Raw genomic sequence first — 12,907 nt, forward strand, 5'->3', positions numbered from 1 at the left:
TGACAGTGGTAAAGGGAAAAAGATACTTTGAATTTCTGAGTTTATATTTGGATCTGTCAATTTACAAATAAAACTTATATCTACTGGCACTTTTCTACAACTTAGGAACTGGTAAGGAAAAGTAGCTTTAAAATATAGTGTTACTTTGGAGTGTCAACAAGCTTTCGAAAAGCATGAATTATAGATAGGTAAAACAACTGCCTTTAATCATACAGAGCATATGTATGTGTGACAGATTTGGTGTTAGAATTGCTTCAAAAGTAGGACCTTCATTTCATGTTTTAAAATGAATGTGGATTTAATACTTACTGTGTTTTTCTGAGATACCATATCCTGTGGGGGAAAAAAAGATAATAGAAATGTTTATTTGTTTTTACTGGGAATTATTATTTCAAATAAAAACCACTGCTATACATACATACATACATACATACATATATATATATATATATACATATATATATATATATGTACACACACACTCAAAAATGTGTTCTTCACAGCATAATACAGATTTTCTGCCACAGTAAATTCCCAGTGAGGGGAAAGAACAACATCAAGAAGAGTCTCAGTAGCTCAGGTCAGGAAAAAAAAGCAACAATTCGGTGAAGAAACCTACTTCAAGAAGTATTCAGAAAATGAAGCAAATTGTACTTAGCAGTAACTGGAGTTTCTCAGACTGGGCACACTCAGTCACACTCTGAGCACTTTTGAGACAAAAGCATTCAAATCTGGAGGGGTTTTCTCTCTGAAAGAGTATCCTTCAGATACCTAAGCCCCTTTCTTACACAGGTTGGTACACACCAACACATTCCTTCTACACTCAAATTATTCTCATCTCAAAATCTAACGAGAGACACTGAAACAATGAAGCAGATGATAAACTATTTGGCATGTAAACCACACCTCAGAGACTTCCAGTTGCTGGTAAGTAACCTTCTCTTCTCTTGGGTGATGGATTACATGTTCAATAAACACTTCTTGGTCAAACTGAAGAGGTCTCCAGGTAAACCATGCTACAAATATTAGATATAGACTTGTTTCTAATCAAAGCTGTCAATATAATTGAATTAAATGTGCTCTAACAACCTGAGATTATTCTGCTTGAGCAACTTCATATCTGACAGCCTTGAAATCCACTTGGACAACCACTGCATAGAAATGATCATACCCATGCACCCATTTCCTCAACAACAGGCAAAAGTATCAGGGGGTATTTAAGAGATTTAGCTCTATAGATAGGACTCTCTTGAAACCCAGATTACATACTCTTTTATATCCTCAGACCTAGATTGTTTTGAAAGAAAGTTGGTGAAACTGAAGAGGCAACTCTTGGGACAATTTCAGGATGGCTCCTAAGATAACTTGTATAAGGTCAGGTTGCCAGAACTTCATAGATCTTCAGCAAAATTAACAGCAGTAACATCAACAGTGCCTTTATAATAGTCTGTGCACCATTTTTAAAGTGTGCACAGCAACTTAGACCCAAGTAAAGCAATACAATTCTGAACAAAAGTGGAAAAACCCTGACCAAATTACTCATAAACTTCAGAACAAAGAAACATCATCAGAGGGTCAAAAATGTATTAAAAACTAAATGGAATTTCTAATTAGCCTAAACTCCTTAAGCCAAATAAAATACTTAATAACAAAAGAGATAGAAGGCTTAGACAGCTGAAATACTACATATGTGAAAATTAATGTCTATCTAGCTAAGCAAGTATCTCCAAAAGAGCCTTATTTACTGCAGTGAAATCTTTCTCAATAAGAAGAAATTACCTCTCCTGAAACCATCCAGCACCTATGACATGAAATGTGTCATGAACTGCTCTTTGCTGAGATACCCCAGGAACAGTCCCTGCCTACCCTCTGAAGTATTCCTTAGAAAGGTTTATTAGCATATTTGAATGCTATCCAGCACTGAACTGGGGCTCCATTGATGAAGATACCAATGACAAGAGGAACACTGAGCCCGGTCTGAGTGTCCAGCTTAAAGCATTTGATACACAGGATCTCTCCTAGCTGGTTCCAGCAACTTAAATCGTCTTATGATCCCATCTAAGATATGCTATGGGCTTATTTAGGCCAAGGAGGTTATGCAAACAACTGAGGGACGAGTAAGATATCAGTGCCACTGACACAGTTCCTAGAAGAAGAAAGATGAAGGCAGATAATAATTTTTTCTGGACTTACGCGATCTAGTCAAATTCTGGGGTTCCCCAGTCTCTAGACTTGAGAATTATATTATTTTAAAAAAAGGCTTAGAACTGACAGTGCAAAGACTTGCAAGCCCTGGCAACAATCAGTTTGAACATGCAACCACACATGGATGTAATTCTGGAAATTCTTCAACACTCCAGTTATGGAGCAGGGACTTAAGTACGTGCTTTGGCACGAAGTACAAAATTCAAAGCCAATATCCTCACTGGGCAGCAACAAATAGAAAACAACTAGCCTGTGCTTCCCAGACTTGGGCACATCCTTGGGAACACCAAGTTGATCAGAACATCTGAGTGACAGCATAAAGAAAGATAAAAATGTGTTAATGAAAAATAAAAATGAAATATTTCATGGCAGTCAGGTATATTACCTGTAGTGGATGAAAAGCTGTATGCCTGCTCACCCTGATTAGCTGAAAGAAAGGAGGACATGCCAGTAATACCTTAGAGTGTATCTGCACGGATAATCTCATTGAGCAAAAAGTGTGACAGGCTCCAGCTCTGAGTTCTTGGGACTCCAGGCCACATGGAATGTGAATGTGTATGTGGACCACCACATGAAGAAGGGAAGTATGGGTTATAGACACATGAGAGCAAAATCAAAGACATTGAGAGCAGAGAAGAGGAATGAGAAGCCATGACAGAATAGAGCTTTTCTGGGGAAAATCTTACAGATTCTTACAGAATTAAGAGAGGTTGGAGAACTCCAAAAAGGATTTTTGGACACTAATGGTGTGGAAAAAAACAAAGTAGCAAGGGGCAGTAACTCAAAATAAGGAAAAAACAACAAAGCATAAGCAATGTTTCTCTCAGCGAAGGTAGGAAGAAAATGGATTATATTAAAAGCAGCAACAGATGATACAGAGGAGAAAAGTCTTAAAGTCTAAGTGTGATGTAAAATAAAGAGAACCTGCATTGAAAAAGGCAGAAACATCCACAATATATGACTTACATCCAGAATAGCAATTTCAGGACTTAAGTGTATATCATGTATTATTGAACTATAAAAATGAACAACAGCGCTATACAAAGATTTGGTGAAGATGTATTTTCCTATCTTCAAAAAGCAATAAAAAGGAGATTCTAGTAGTCTTAGCTAGTCAGCACCTTGGGAATAGAAACCTCATCTGACAGAAGTGCTTACATAGAAGTAAGCTGCAATACAGCCCTTGTTCAAGTTATTATTATACAGGCCATAACTTATTTTTTACATGTTCTAATTAAAAGAAGGAAAAGAAGAGAAAAAAATCGGACCTGTACTCTCAATTCCAAGTCTAACTACTTGAAGCAAAATCAGTACCACACTATGGATCTTTTCTTACAAAAAAAAAATCATTTATTTATTCTATTATTACTGTTTTTGCTAATAGTTGCTTTTTCTTAGCAGGTTATAATGATACAATTATCAGGAATTAAATTAAATATAAGTTTCAAAAAACCGCAAACACTGTAGGATCAGGTATAAAGATATTTCTGAAATGAAGCAGATTGTGAAGTGAGAACCTTACTTTGAGAGACTGAGCAGTGTCAGCATCAGTGTCATGGTAAAGAATAACATTATTGGCCATGTCAAAGCTTTCACGCACGCCAAGGTGGTAGAACAGTGATGGCTGCTTGGAAATATCACTCATGTCCACAACTGCAACATCTGAAATGAGAGAAGTAGAAAAGAAGAGAGAATGCTAAAAAATAATAATCTTAAACCAAATTTTATTCCTACATGGGATTTAAAATAAATCCTGAAATTACACATACACACACTGGACAGACAAAGTCAACATTTTCAAATAAGGGTCATTTTTTATGAGAGAAGTAAATTTTACCCTTCTTATAAGAGCCACTTATGAAATTATCACAGTGTTACACTAACTGGGAGGCTGAGTTTATCAATCCTGTTTAAGGCTTTGAAATCACAGCATCAGGAATGCCTCGGGTAAAAAAGAAATTTTGCACTTGCTCCCTGAGGCCTGACAGCACGAACACCCATAAGCAAAAGTTTCAAATATTCAGGATGGAACATCTAAAAATAATAATGTAAATTAGAAAAACAGAGAAAACTGTGAGATCAAGTTTATTTTAAGAGGCTGAGGTTTGAAGAATGGGAAATTCCTAAAGAGTAGAAAAAGAAATTACTCTGAAAATTGACTCTAAAAAGCTACAGGCAAGATGTTCAAGATGGAGGGGGGTTGGGAGGGGCACAGCAATGAGGGAATTCAATCACAAGTAGCCAGAGCAAGACTTCCACTGCTTTTCTTTAGTGTTCCAGTCAGAAATGAAAGTCAGAAACACAAGTAAGAACATTTACATCTGTGCAAGAAGAGCTATGCAGAGAGCTAATGAGAAGTATCCCATCTTATGCAGAACAGCTGAGACACTGACAAAAGATTCAGAGTTCATAATTTTGTTCTCATAGAGACCTAAACAACAATGCAGAAAGAAGGGGTAGCTGGAGAATAGGACACTTAATGCTGAGGTTTTATTTCTTGATCCTTATATCCCGTGTATTCCTAAGAAAATTTTGCCTTAAAGATTTTTAGAGGTCTGTATCTATGTATCTGTGTGCATTCACCACTTTGGCATAGATGGATGAACTGAAATCCAAAGTATTCATAAGAACAGAGTCTTGGCATTGAAACCACAGGGGAGTCTGAGGTTCAAATCAGATTCCAGAGACCCAGTGCAGCTGGGCAGAAAATTCTACATCTCTGTAGGGGTAACAGTGCCTGGTACATACAGGGAAAGACAGAAGAGTGAGCTACCAGTAAACAAGAAATTTAAAAGCAGGTTTGATGGCTGAGATCCAAATGCAGCAGCCAGTTAACCTTAGTCACACCAAGGTTACACAGCACAAGAATCAATACTCCAAACTTAGTAGGCAGTTTCTTGGAAAAACCTGCAATGAATATATGCTCCTGTACAATTCCATCAGCCTATTCTGACACACCACACAGAGGTCAGCCAGTCCCTCAGATTACTATGAGGCTCCTGTTAAAGCACAAGGAACATTTTGAGTCTGAAGACCTGCTTTAAGATCAAAACATCACTGTTCAGGAGCAAAAACCAAACAAATATAAAAACCCCCAAACCCCATAATATCCCAAATCCCAACAAAACACACAAAAAAATCCAAATGCACCTCCCTCCCCTTGCAAAGAAACAAAACACCAGCACAAAATCATGGCATAAGAAAATACCCTTATTCATATAAAACTCAAATTCTGCACCATCTACAGATGATATTTCCAGTTCCAATGTTTAGCCAGCTGCTGCAGCATGAATAAAATTCTTAGTGTATTGCACACCATAGTGTTATGTAAACTGAGAGAGCTTGAAGAAGAGAGCTTGAACTGCGCATTTAGTGTGGCTGATAAGAGAGATAAGAATTTCCTTAAACTTCCAGAGACACATTAAAAGAAACAACTTCAACACTAGTATGTGGTTTGCAAATCTTGATTTATGAATAGAAATATAAGTCAATCACAGTTCATGCTCAACTCCCATTCTACACAACAAAAGAGCCTGGTCAGCAAAATGTACTTCTGGACTTCCCTTGACAAATTTAAGTTCAACCTCCATTACAGACAGGGGTGAAGCAAAAGCCAATGGCAATTTTTATCAAATCTTGTCATGTATGAGAAATGTTACATGATAATTAAATATTTCACACAGACGTAAACCACCAATAGAGAGGGTTTCCTATGTTCAAAAGGAAGGAGAGCAGGGGAAGGTACAGCTGTCTGGAAAGACAGAGGGCTTCCAAGCAAAAATCTGTACAATGCATCCCCCCAGATGCAGTGGAGGCATGGGAATGTGCTTAATGTTGCATATGACCAATTTCATATTATTCTGGAACTGAATATTTAAACTTATGGCTTCTTTTCTGCAGTAGCAACTCATGTTTAAAAGAGCATATCCATCAAAATGTGTTCTCCCTCATTTCTTCTTAAGCATAGCATATATTTTCAACTCATTTTATTCTCTAGTAGTTGCCCATTAAACTATTTTCATCCTGAAGTTAGTTAATTTTTGTCATGAACCCACAAACTGATCTCAGTTTATTACATGATTGCAGTTCACTTATCTAGGCTTTTGTTTCCACTGTAAAATGATTATGGTATGTGTGTATTTATAGTGCATTAAGGTAATTCAGCACTGTTGCTTATAGTCTTGATTAGGTCTCTGCATTGTTGCAGCAGATGGCACATAATTCATTTCTTATACTACAGTTTACATATTTTAACACTAGTGTGTCTTACAAGAGCAGGCAAGAGACAAATAACTGTGACAACTGAAATAAAGATTAGAGATCATTAACTGTGGTAAAATAGGACACTATGAAACTAATAAATAATTCAACATGGAAAACATTAAACAGGTTAAGACCAGAGGACTTATTTCTCTCTCTTGAAATGCACCTGAAGACATAATATAATTTAATTATCTAAATAAATCACAAGTCTTCACATGGCTTTTTTATGATTTGTGGAATTGTTAGCAAAACCAAAAGGACAATTTTGGTATCAGCTTTTGGGATCTGTAAGTTAAAAAGTAATAAACAGAATAAAATTATGAAATAGCCTGCAATAGGCTGACAGTTAAATAGAATCTAGAGGGCCTAACAGAAGAAAAAGGTCCAAAAAAGTCTGCATTGCTTTCAGCTTCTAATCTAAGACTCACCTCCATCCAGCCTTATCCAAGTGCAGAGAAAGAACCTTGCTCCATTATTTTGGATTCATTATTTTTCAGCATTGGAATTTTTCTATACATAATAGATTTCAAAAACACCACCAAACTTAACGTGATAATAGAAGTCTATCTGGAGAAAAATGCAGAACTCAGTTCTTTGTTATTCACTAGCACCCTGAAAATTATGAACCTTTACATTAGTATTGCTTCAGTTGATTGGCTACTTGCATCATAGTCAATAAATAAAAAAATATGTAATTCCTTGAAAACCAGTAAAGAAAACTGTCAAATTCTTCAGAACAACAATACTCCTAAAGAAATTAAAATCCTTAATTTATGATACACATTAATTTTGGTTTCTGCACAGCTCTTACACAAATTTTTACAGGGAAATAATTATGGTAAAACTTGGTGTGTTTCAAAACCAGGAACCCTTTACAGCTTCCACTTCAGCTAAAACCAAAGGCACACCACTCTCAACTTTAATACACCCCATACTCCCAGAAACTGGGAAGCTCAAGGCAATAAAGCACATTTCTAGCAACTACCAAGAGGACTGTTGAGGTGATTTTTCAGCACAGTTTGTTATACCAACAAACTGTCAGTGCCCTCCATTACATCCTAGGCACAAGCCAATGTAAGTGTAAAAGTACTGTCAACATTTGTGGTGATACTATGGCTCTCATAATGCATCAAGTTTCATTTAAATCTTACTACCTTATAATCATGGTATTCTGTAAAAATCTGCTTACTTTTGTCAGAAAAAATATTTTTCCAATTACAATCTAAAGCACCAAATTAAACCCACATATTGCCTTAGAAGATGAAAGACCCAGGAGACAAAGCTCTTTTTTTAAATTTAGGAACTTCTGATATTTCAATTCAACCTTCTCAAGTTTGCAATATTATAGCACAAACTTTGCTAACATCACTGGTTTGCTACAGGGACAGAATTGGTAATAAAAATAAAAACCAATGATTCAGTAATGATTTGTCCTACAATATAGACTTGTATATGTTATAATCACATTAAACAGCATTTAAAAAACAACTTCATATATTTCAGGCTACACTCATCTTCTTGTTGATTAAAACCAAGTGCTGCACTTCTGTATAAATACTAAAATTAAAATTAACCATAATAGTTCAGAAATTGCTTACAAAGCATCTTTAATCAGAATATTGTTTTATAAGCTGCAACTTTTGCAAAAGAGTCCCACAGTAGCTGGAGCCTTGACTGCAAATTCCAGCCTACTGCCTATCTCAGAAAAGGAAACACAAGCATGCATACTGGATGTCTGAAGCTTTTTGATGCACAGAGGGCACTTCCTTTGGAAAGGGTGTTGAGTTCACAGGCAAAAGGAAGTGATTCAAAGGACAGGAAAAGTAAGAATTAAATTAGGTATGAATCCTCATATTAGTGTGGGAAAAAAGATTGGTTTTTGTTCACATATAGTAAGTGCTGAAAAAGAAGTGACATTATCAGGTTTTATTAATGACCCTAATCACAAATTGGACAAAGAAAACTTTAATACTGGCCAAATAATTTTTAATTCATTACTTTAAAATTATTGTTATCTTGAGAAGATAACACAGAGAATTACAGTTCTGGTACATTATCCATATACACACTGACTATAAAATGAAGCAAAATCTAAACATAGTTCTATCTTACTTTTGACAGCTCTAATGGATTTGTTAAGTGTTTTAATCATTCTGAAAAGCTGGGTATCAAGTGGCAAAAATTCTGAAAGGTGCTTTTCCATGGTTTCTCTGTTTTCTTTGGAAAACACAAGAACTGTTGTAAAGTGGTAATTTCAGACTTGTGCTGTTTTAAAAAAGCAGAGCAACACCTCTAATTTTTGTTCTCAGATTGAGCTTGTTATTTGCCTTTACTTAGTTTTTGCATTACATCTGCCACAGGTTTCATGTCATAAAGGGATTTACTAAAGACAAAAGCCAGCACACCCCAAAATGTGTCACTTCTCCTCCCACCAAGCAAAATGGAAGGCAACCACGTAGTACCTAACAGTTATAAGAGCCAGAATTCTTAGAACCACAAACACAGGGGGGGAAGTCAGATCCCTCTTTTGCATTTCCTCCTTTCTGCATGTCAAATCTTGCTCCGAAAACCAGTTTCACATCCTTCCCTGTGAAACTGCTCTGTGAATGTGAATGTGAATGCAGAAAGTGCTGAGCAGCAGCAGCATTCGTCACTAAGGAAAGTTTGCTGTTAAATAATTTTCCTGAAAGGACCAGGCAAATCCTGAGCTCTGCCATTACTAGGAAACAAAAAAGACTTTTAATTTTTCAGATGAGAAACTTTTAATTTTTCTACCATCCAGAAGCATTATTAACTGTAGCAATTCAAGTGATTGCTTTGCTCCACTTAACACACAACACATCAACACTGGACACGTCCCACCTCCAGAGACAATTCTAGGAACAGCTGTGTTAAGCAAAGTGGGCCAGCTGGTCTTTGTGTGGAAGGCAGACACATCCATGTAAAGAAGGAGGAACAGCTGACAACTGAATGTGTTTCAAATCACAGCATTTGGGTGATGCTAGAAAGTCCTTTCATGTCGCCCAGCAAGGCAGCTCCTCCTTCCTGTGCACATGAAAAGTTTGGAACACTCAAATTCAATCCTCTCAGCTACTGGCAAAAAAAAAAAAAAAAAAAAAAAAAAAAAAAAAAAAAAAAGCTGAAATAATGCAGGTTTTAAACTACCAGAATGGTTAAAACTTACCAAGAAAAGTTGTAGTGCTTACAGTCTGATTACAGTCTGAAAGTGGAGGTAAGAAATCTGGAACAGTTTTGTTCCCTATACAGATAACAGAAGTGCCTCATACAGCTTCCAGTGAAAGCCCTGAGAGAACCCCCAGTGGCCTGAAATGGCACAGGAATGAGCACCTTTTGGACAGCTGTGCTGCAGGTGATGAAATGTGAAGTGCAAAGAAGGAGACAACAGAATAATCCAGTGTATCAAAAACAGAGGCACATGTAGCTGGAGTGAAACTAGTGATGAATGCAACCAGCACAGCAGCATGCACACAGGGCCTGACAGCATTTTAATGTAGGTAAAGAATACAAAACTCATATTTATTTTAAATATTCAAAACTCATATTTATTTTAAATACTCAAAACTCATATTTACTTTAAATACTTAGTTGAATCATAACTAGAGAGAAACTTCTTGGTTTTGAAATCAGTTCTCACCTGTAACCTTTTGTCCTTTTGATTTCAAATTCTAGCTTTGGCAACATTTGAAAATTTTAGTCTCAGGCTATCTTAGCAATGTATGACATTATATCGTTCACTGGCAATTCCTATCCAGCAAAATCAACCCTCAGATCATACTGTGAAAATCAGACAACCATGCAAAACAACAGAACAGACAAGACTGAGGGGCCAATGCTCATCTCTGGCTTTTGTAATTCTGTACAAAATCCCCCTTTCATACAAACAACTCCACAACAGGGTTACATTCAGACCTGAACATTGCAGCCAGTAATCATGTTAGTGCTGTGGTGTTACTTTACAGATACTGCATCTTTCATCTGTCCTCTGGTACATGGAACACACACTAAAAATAGAATTAGAACATATTTTTCATGCTTCAGTGGCACTTATGGCAACTCAGGAGAAACAAGTATCTAAAATAACTCATTTTTTTCTAAAACACAATAAAGTGTTTGTGTCATATTTATAATTGATATATATTCCTTAATATCTAAATGTTCCAAAAATTATAACACCCAAGAAACTACACTTTAGTTGATAGGAACAGAACAAATTACAGCAGGTGACCAACACTGCCAGTTCTAGGAGTTGATCTATAGCCTGAGTTCTCATTTATTTTTATGTTTTGGGGTTTTCTTATTCATTAGAAACATTTCTATTTTTTGCCCTGAAATTACATATTGGAAACTATCCTGTTAAATGAAAACAAGGACCCTTTCAAAAACCTTTGAGAGCAAAAGCTGTAAGAAACGTTTTAGATACTTAAATACAATTAAATTCACAGCAAAACTAAGTTTCAAACAGGGCAAGACACTGTATTAAAATAACAGGGAAATTCTACTGATCTAGAAAAGCAAAAATTGTGCAGATATAATGCTTATGTTTATTATTTATTTAACTGATCTTCAGGGAGAGTCTTTCAGACTCTGCCAAATCAGAATACAAACAGCACCCACAAGAACTGGCATAGGAAAAAAAGTATCAAGAAGAAAAATATTGTATGATTGGAAACACCTGAAAATAACCTTTCTCAGAAGACAGCATAATTTGTGAATTTTCTGGGTTTTTTTTGTTGTTGATGGTGTTTTTTTTGTTTGTTTTTTGTTTTTTACAGTTGGCAGTTTAGGGAAGGAAGGAAACAAAGAACTAATCATCAAAGAACTCTTTCTGAAATATTGAATTGCAGAAATTAGGAAATATATAATTCACAGTAAACAGTGCATGCCTAGGCTTATAAATTGCTTAATATTTTCCATTACAAAGCTTTGCTATCAGTCCTTTTTAACTTTGCCAGTCTTTGCTTCAGGTTGTTGGGTTTTGTGTCTTTCTTTTTTCTTTTTAAGAGACTTAATTAAAACCAACTCATGTAATTTTGAGACTGTATTGGAGAACTTATTTTTCTGGCCACTGTTAAACATCCTCTCATGCCAAATTAAGAAACCTTACTGTTTTCAAGCACCAAATCAGAAATTTGTCAGATGGGTGAAGCTGTCTGGAAGTAACTTCTCTTAGCCTCATGAAATGCTGCTCGTTCCAAAGCAAAGTTATTGGCAGTGAGCTGGTCAGAGTCACAAGGGGGATGTTTGCTCTCAGGCGAGCCTGTCATCACTGCCTTCATTGTCAGCACAGAGAGGAAAAGTACTTCTCCAGCCCCATTCCCCTGATCTGCCAGAAGCCAGCTTCAGGAGAGGAACTGCAGCTCAGAAGGGCCAGTTTCTCTCCACTACCTAGGAGGGGAGTGCAAGAACCTGCAGACACCCACAATGAAGGTGCTCAGTGCCACGACACCTCTTCATAGAGCTTCACAGCTCTGCTTTGAAGGATTTCATTCATCACTGAGGTATTCCAGTCAAGAATTATATAATCTCAGCAGATGTTTCCCTGGACGTGTTCCCACCAGTTAACCAACAAAAAAGCCAATGGAGAAGGACTATAGATGTTTCTCATGAGCACTTCACTCACATTCTCTCTACCTGTGAGAGAAGAAGGACTGTCACAATTTAAACCCTTACCTAAGATCTCCAGAGATCTCTCAAACACCTAACCCTTGCTTGAGTTTTCCATAAATTGGGAGCTCATTTATGCGGCCCAGTTTACAGTTGCTTGTTTTGGCACTCGCTATCATACAACTGTGGGGATGACTGCTCTTTAAGAGGTGTTTGTGCATGTACTATCTCAGCCCAGGTCTTTGCTCTTACTCATATAACCTGTATAATTACATTGAAGCATTGACTGTAACCTCCCTGCCTATGGATGAAGTTTACAAATGAGTTAAATTTTCAGCAAAAAGACCTTCAAGCCAAATAGAAGCATTGCATTTTCCTGCAAGACAAAGACATTAATATAAAAGATAGTAATAGACTTAGCCTTCTATTTTATTTATTTATTTTTTCTTTCATACCATAGCTTGTGAGGTCCCAGGAACAACACAACTCAAGTCTGAGGGAGTTAACTCACAGTAGTGTGAAAGGTCAAAGTCAAAAAGATAATGTCCACACACACTGTCCCTGGAAACTCACAGCACAGACCCCCTTTACACAGCCTCCCTTCCTTGAGGAAGGGTTGTAAAAATTTACCCATTCTGGGATCACAGTCACAGATCTTTAATAATCAACCACAATCATATCAGATGGATCCTGCCAAGATCTACACATTGGTAAGAAATTAATTTAAAAAGTTGTGATGTGCACAAGAGATCGATATTTATATCATTTCTTTGTAAAACTACACTGTCAAGATCCCAGGTTAGGAAATGAGTGA

The 12,907-nt window shown here is 36.6% G+C and overlaps 1 protein-coding gene across 3 annotated transcripts in view; it reads right to left on the minus strand.

The window, feature by feature from the left end:
* Window positions 1–12,907, minus strand: part of MAP3K15 (mitogen-activated protein kinase kinase kinase 15) — an 81,248-nt gene that overhangs the window by 53,460 nt on the left and 14,881 nt on the right. For 2 of the 3 annotated variants that reach the window (XM_077781631.2, XM_031503680.3), the window contains exons 2-3: window positions 3,728–3,867; window positions 310–333 (exon numbers count right to left, since the gene is read on the minus strand). In XM_077781631.2, the coding sequence (XP_077637757.1) occupies window positions 310–333; window positions 3,728–3,867 (164 nt within the window). Of the gene's footprint in view, window positions 1–309; window positions 334–3,727; window positions 3,868–12,907 lie in introns of those variants that run through there. The other variant, XM_085559259.1, reaches the window with a different exon arrangement.

The sequence above is a fragment of the Lonchura striata genome, chromosome 1 (assembly GCF_050655825.1).
Source record: "Lonchura striata isolate lonStrDom1 chromosome 1, ASM5065582v1, whole genome shotgun sequence".
Taxonomy (NCBI): Eukaryota; Metazoa; Chordata; class Aves; order Passeriformes; family Estrildidae; genus Lonchura; species Lonchura striata.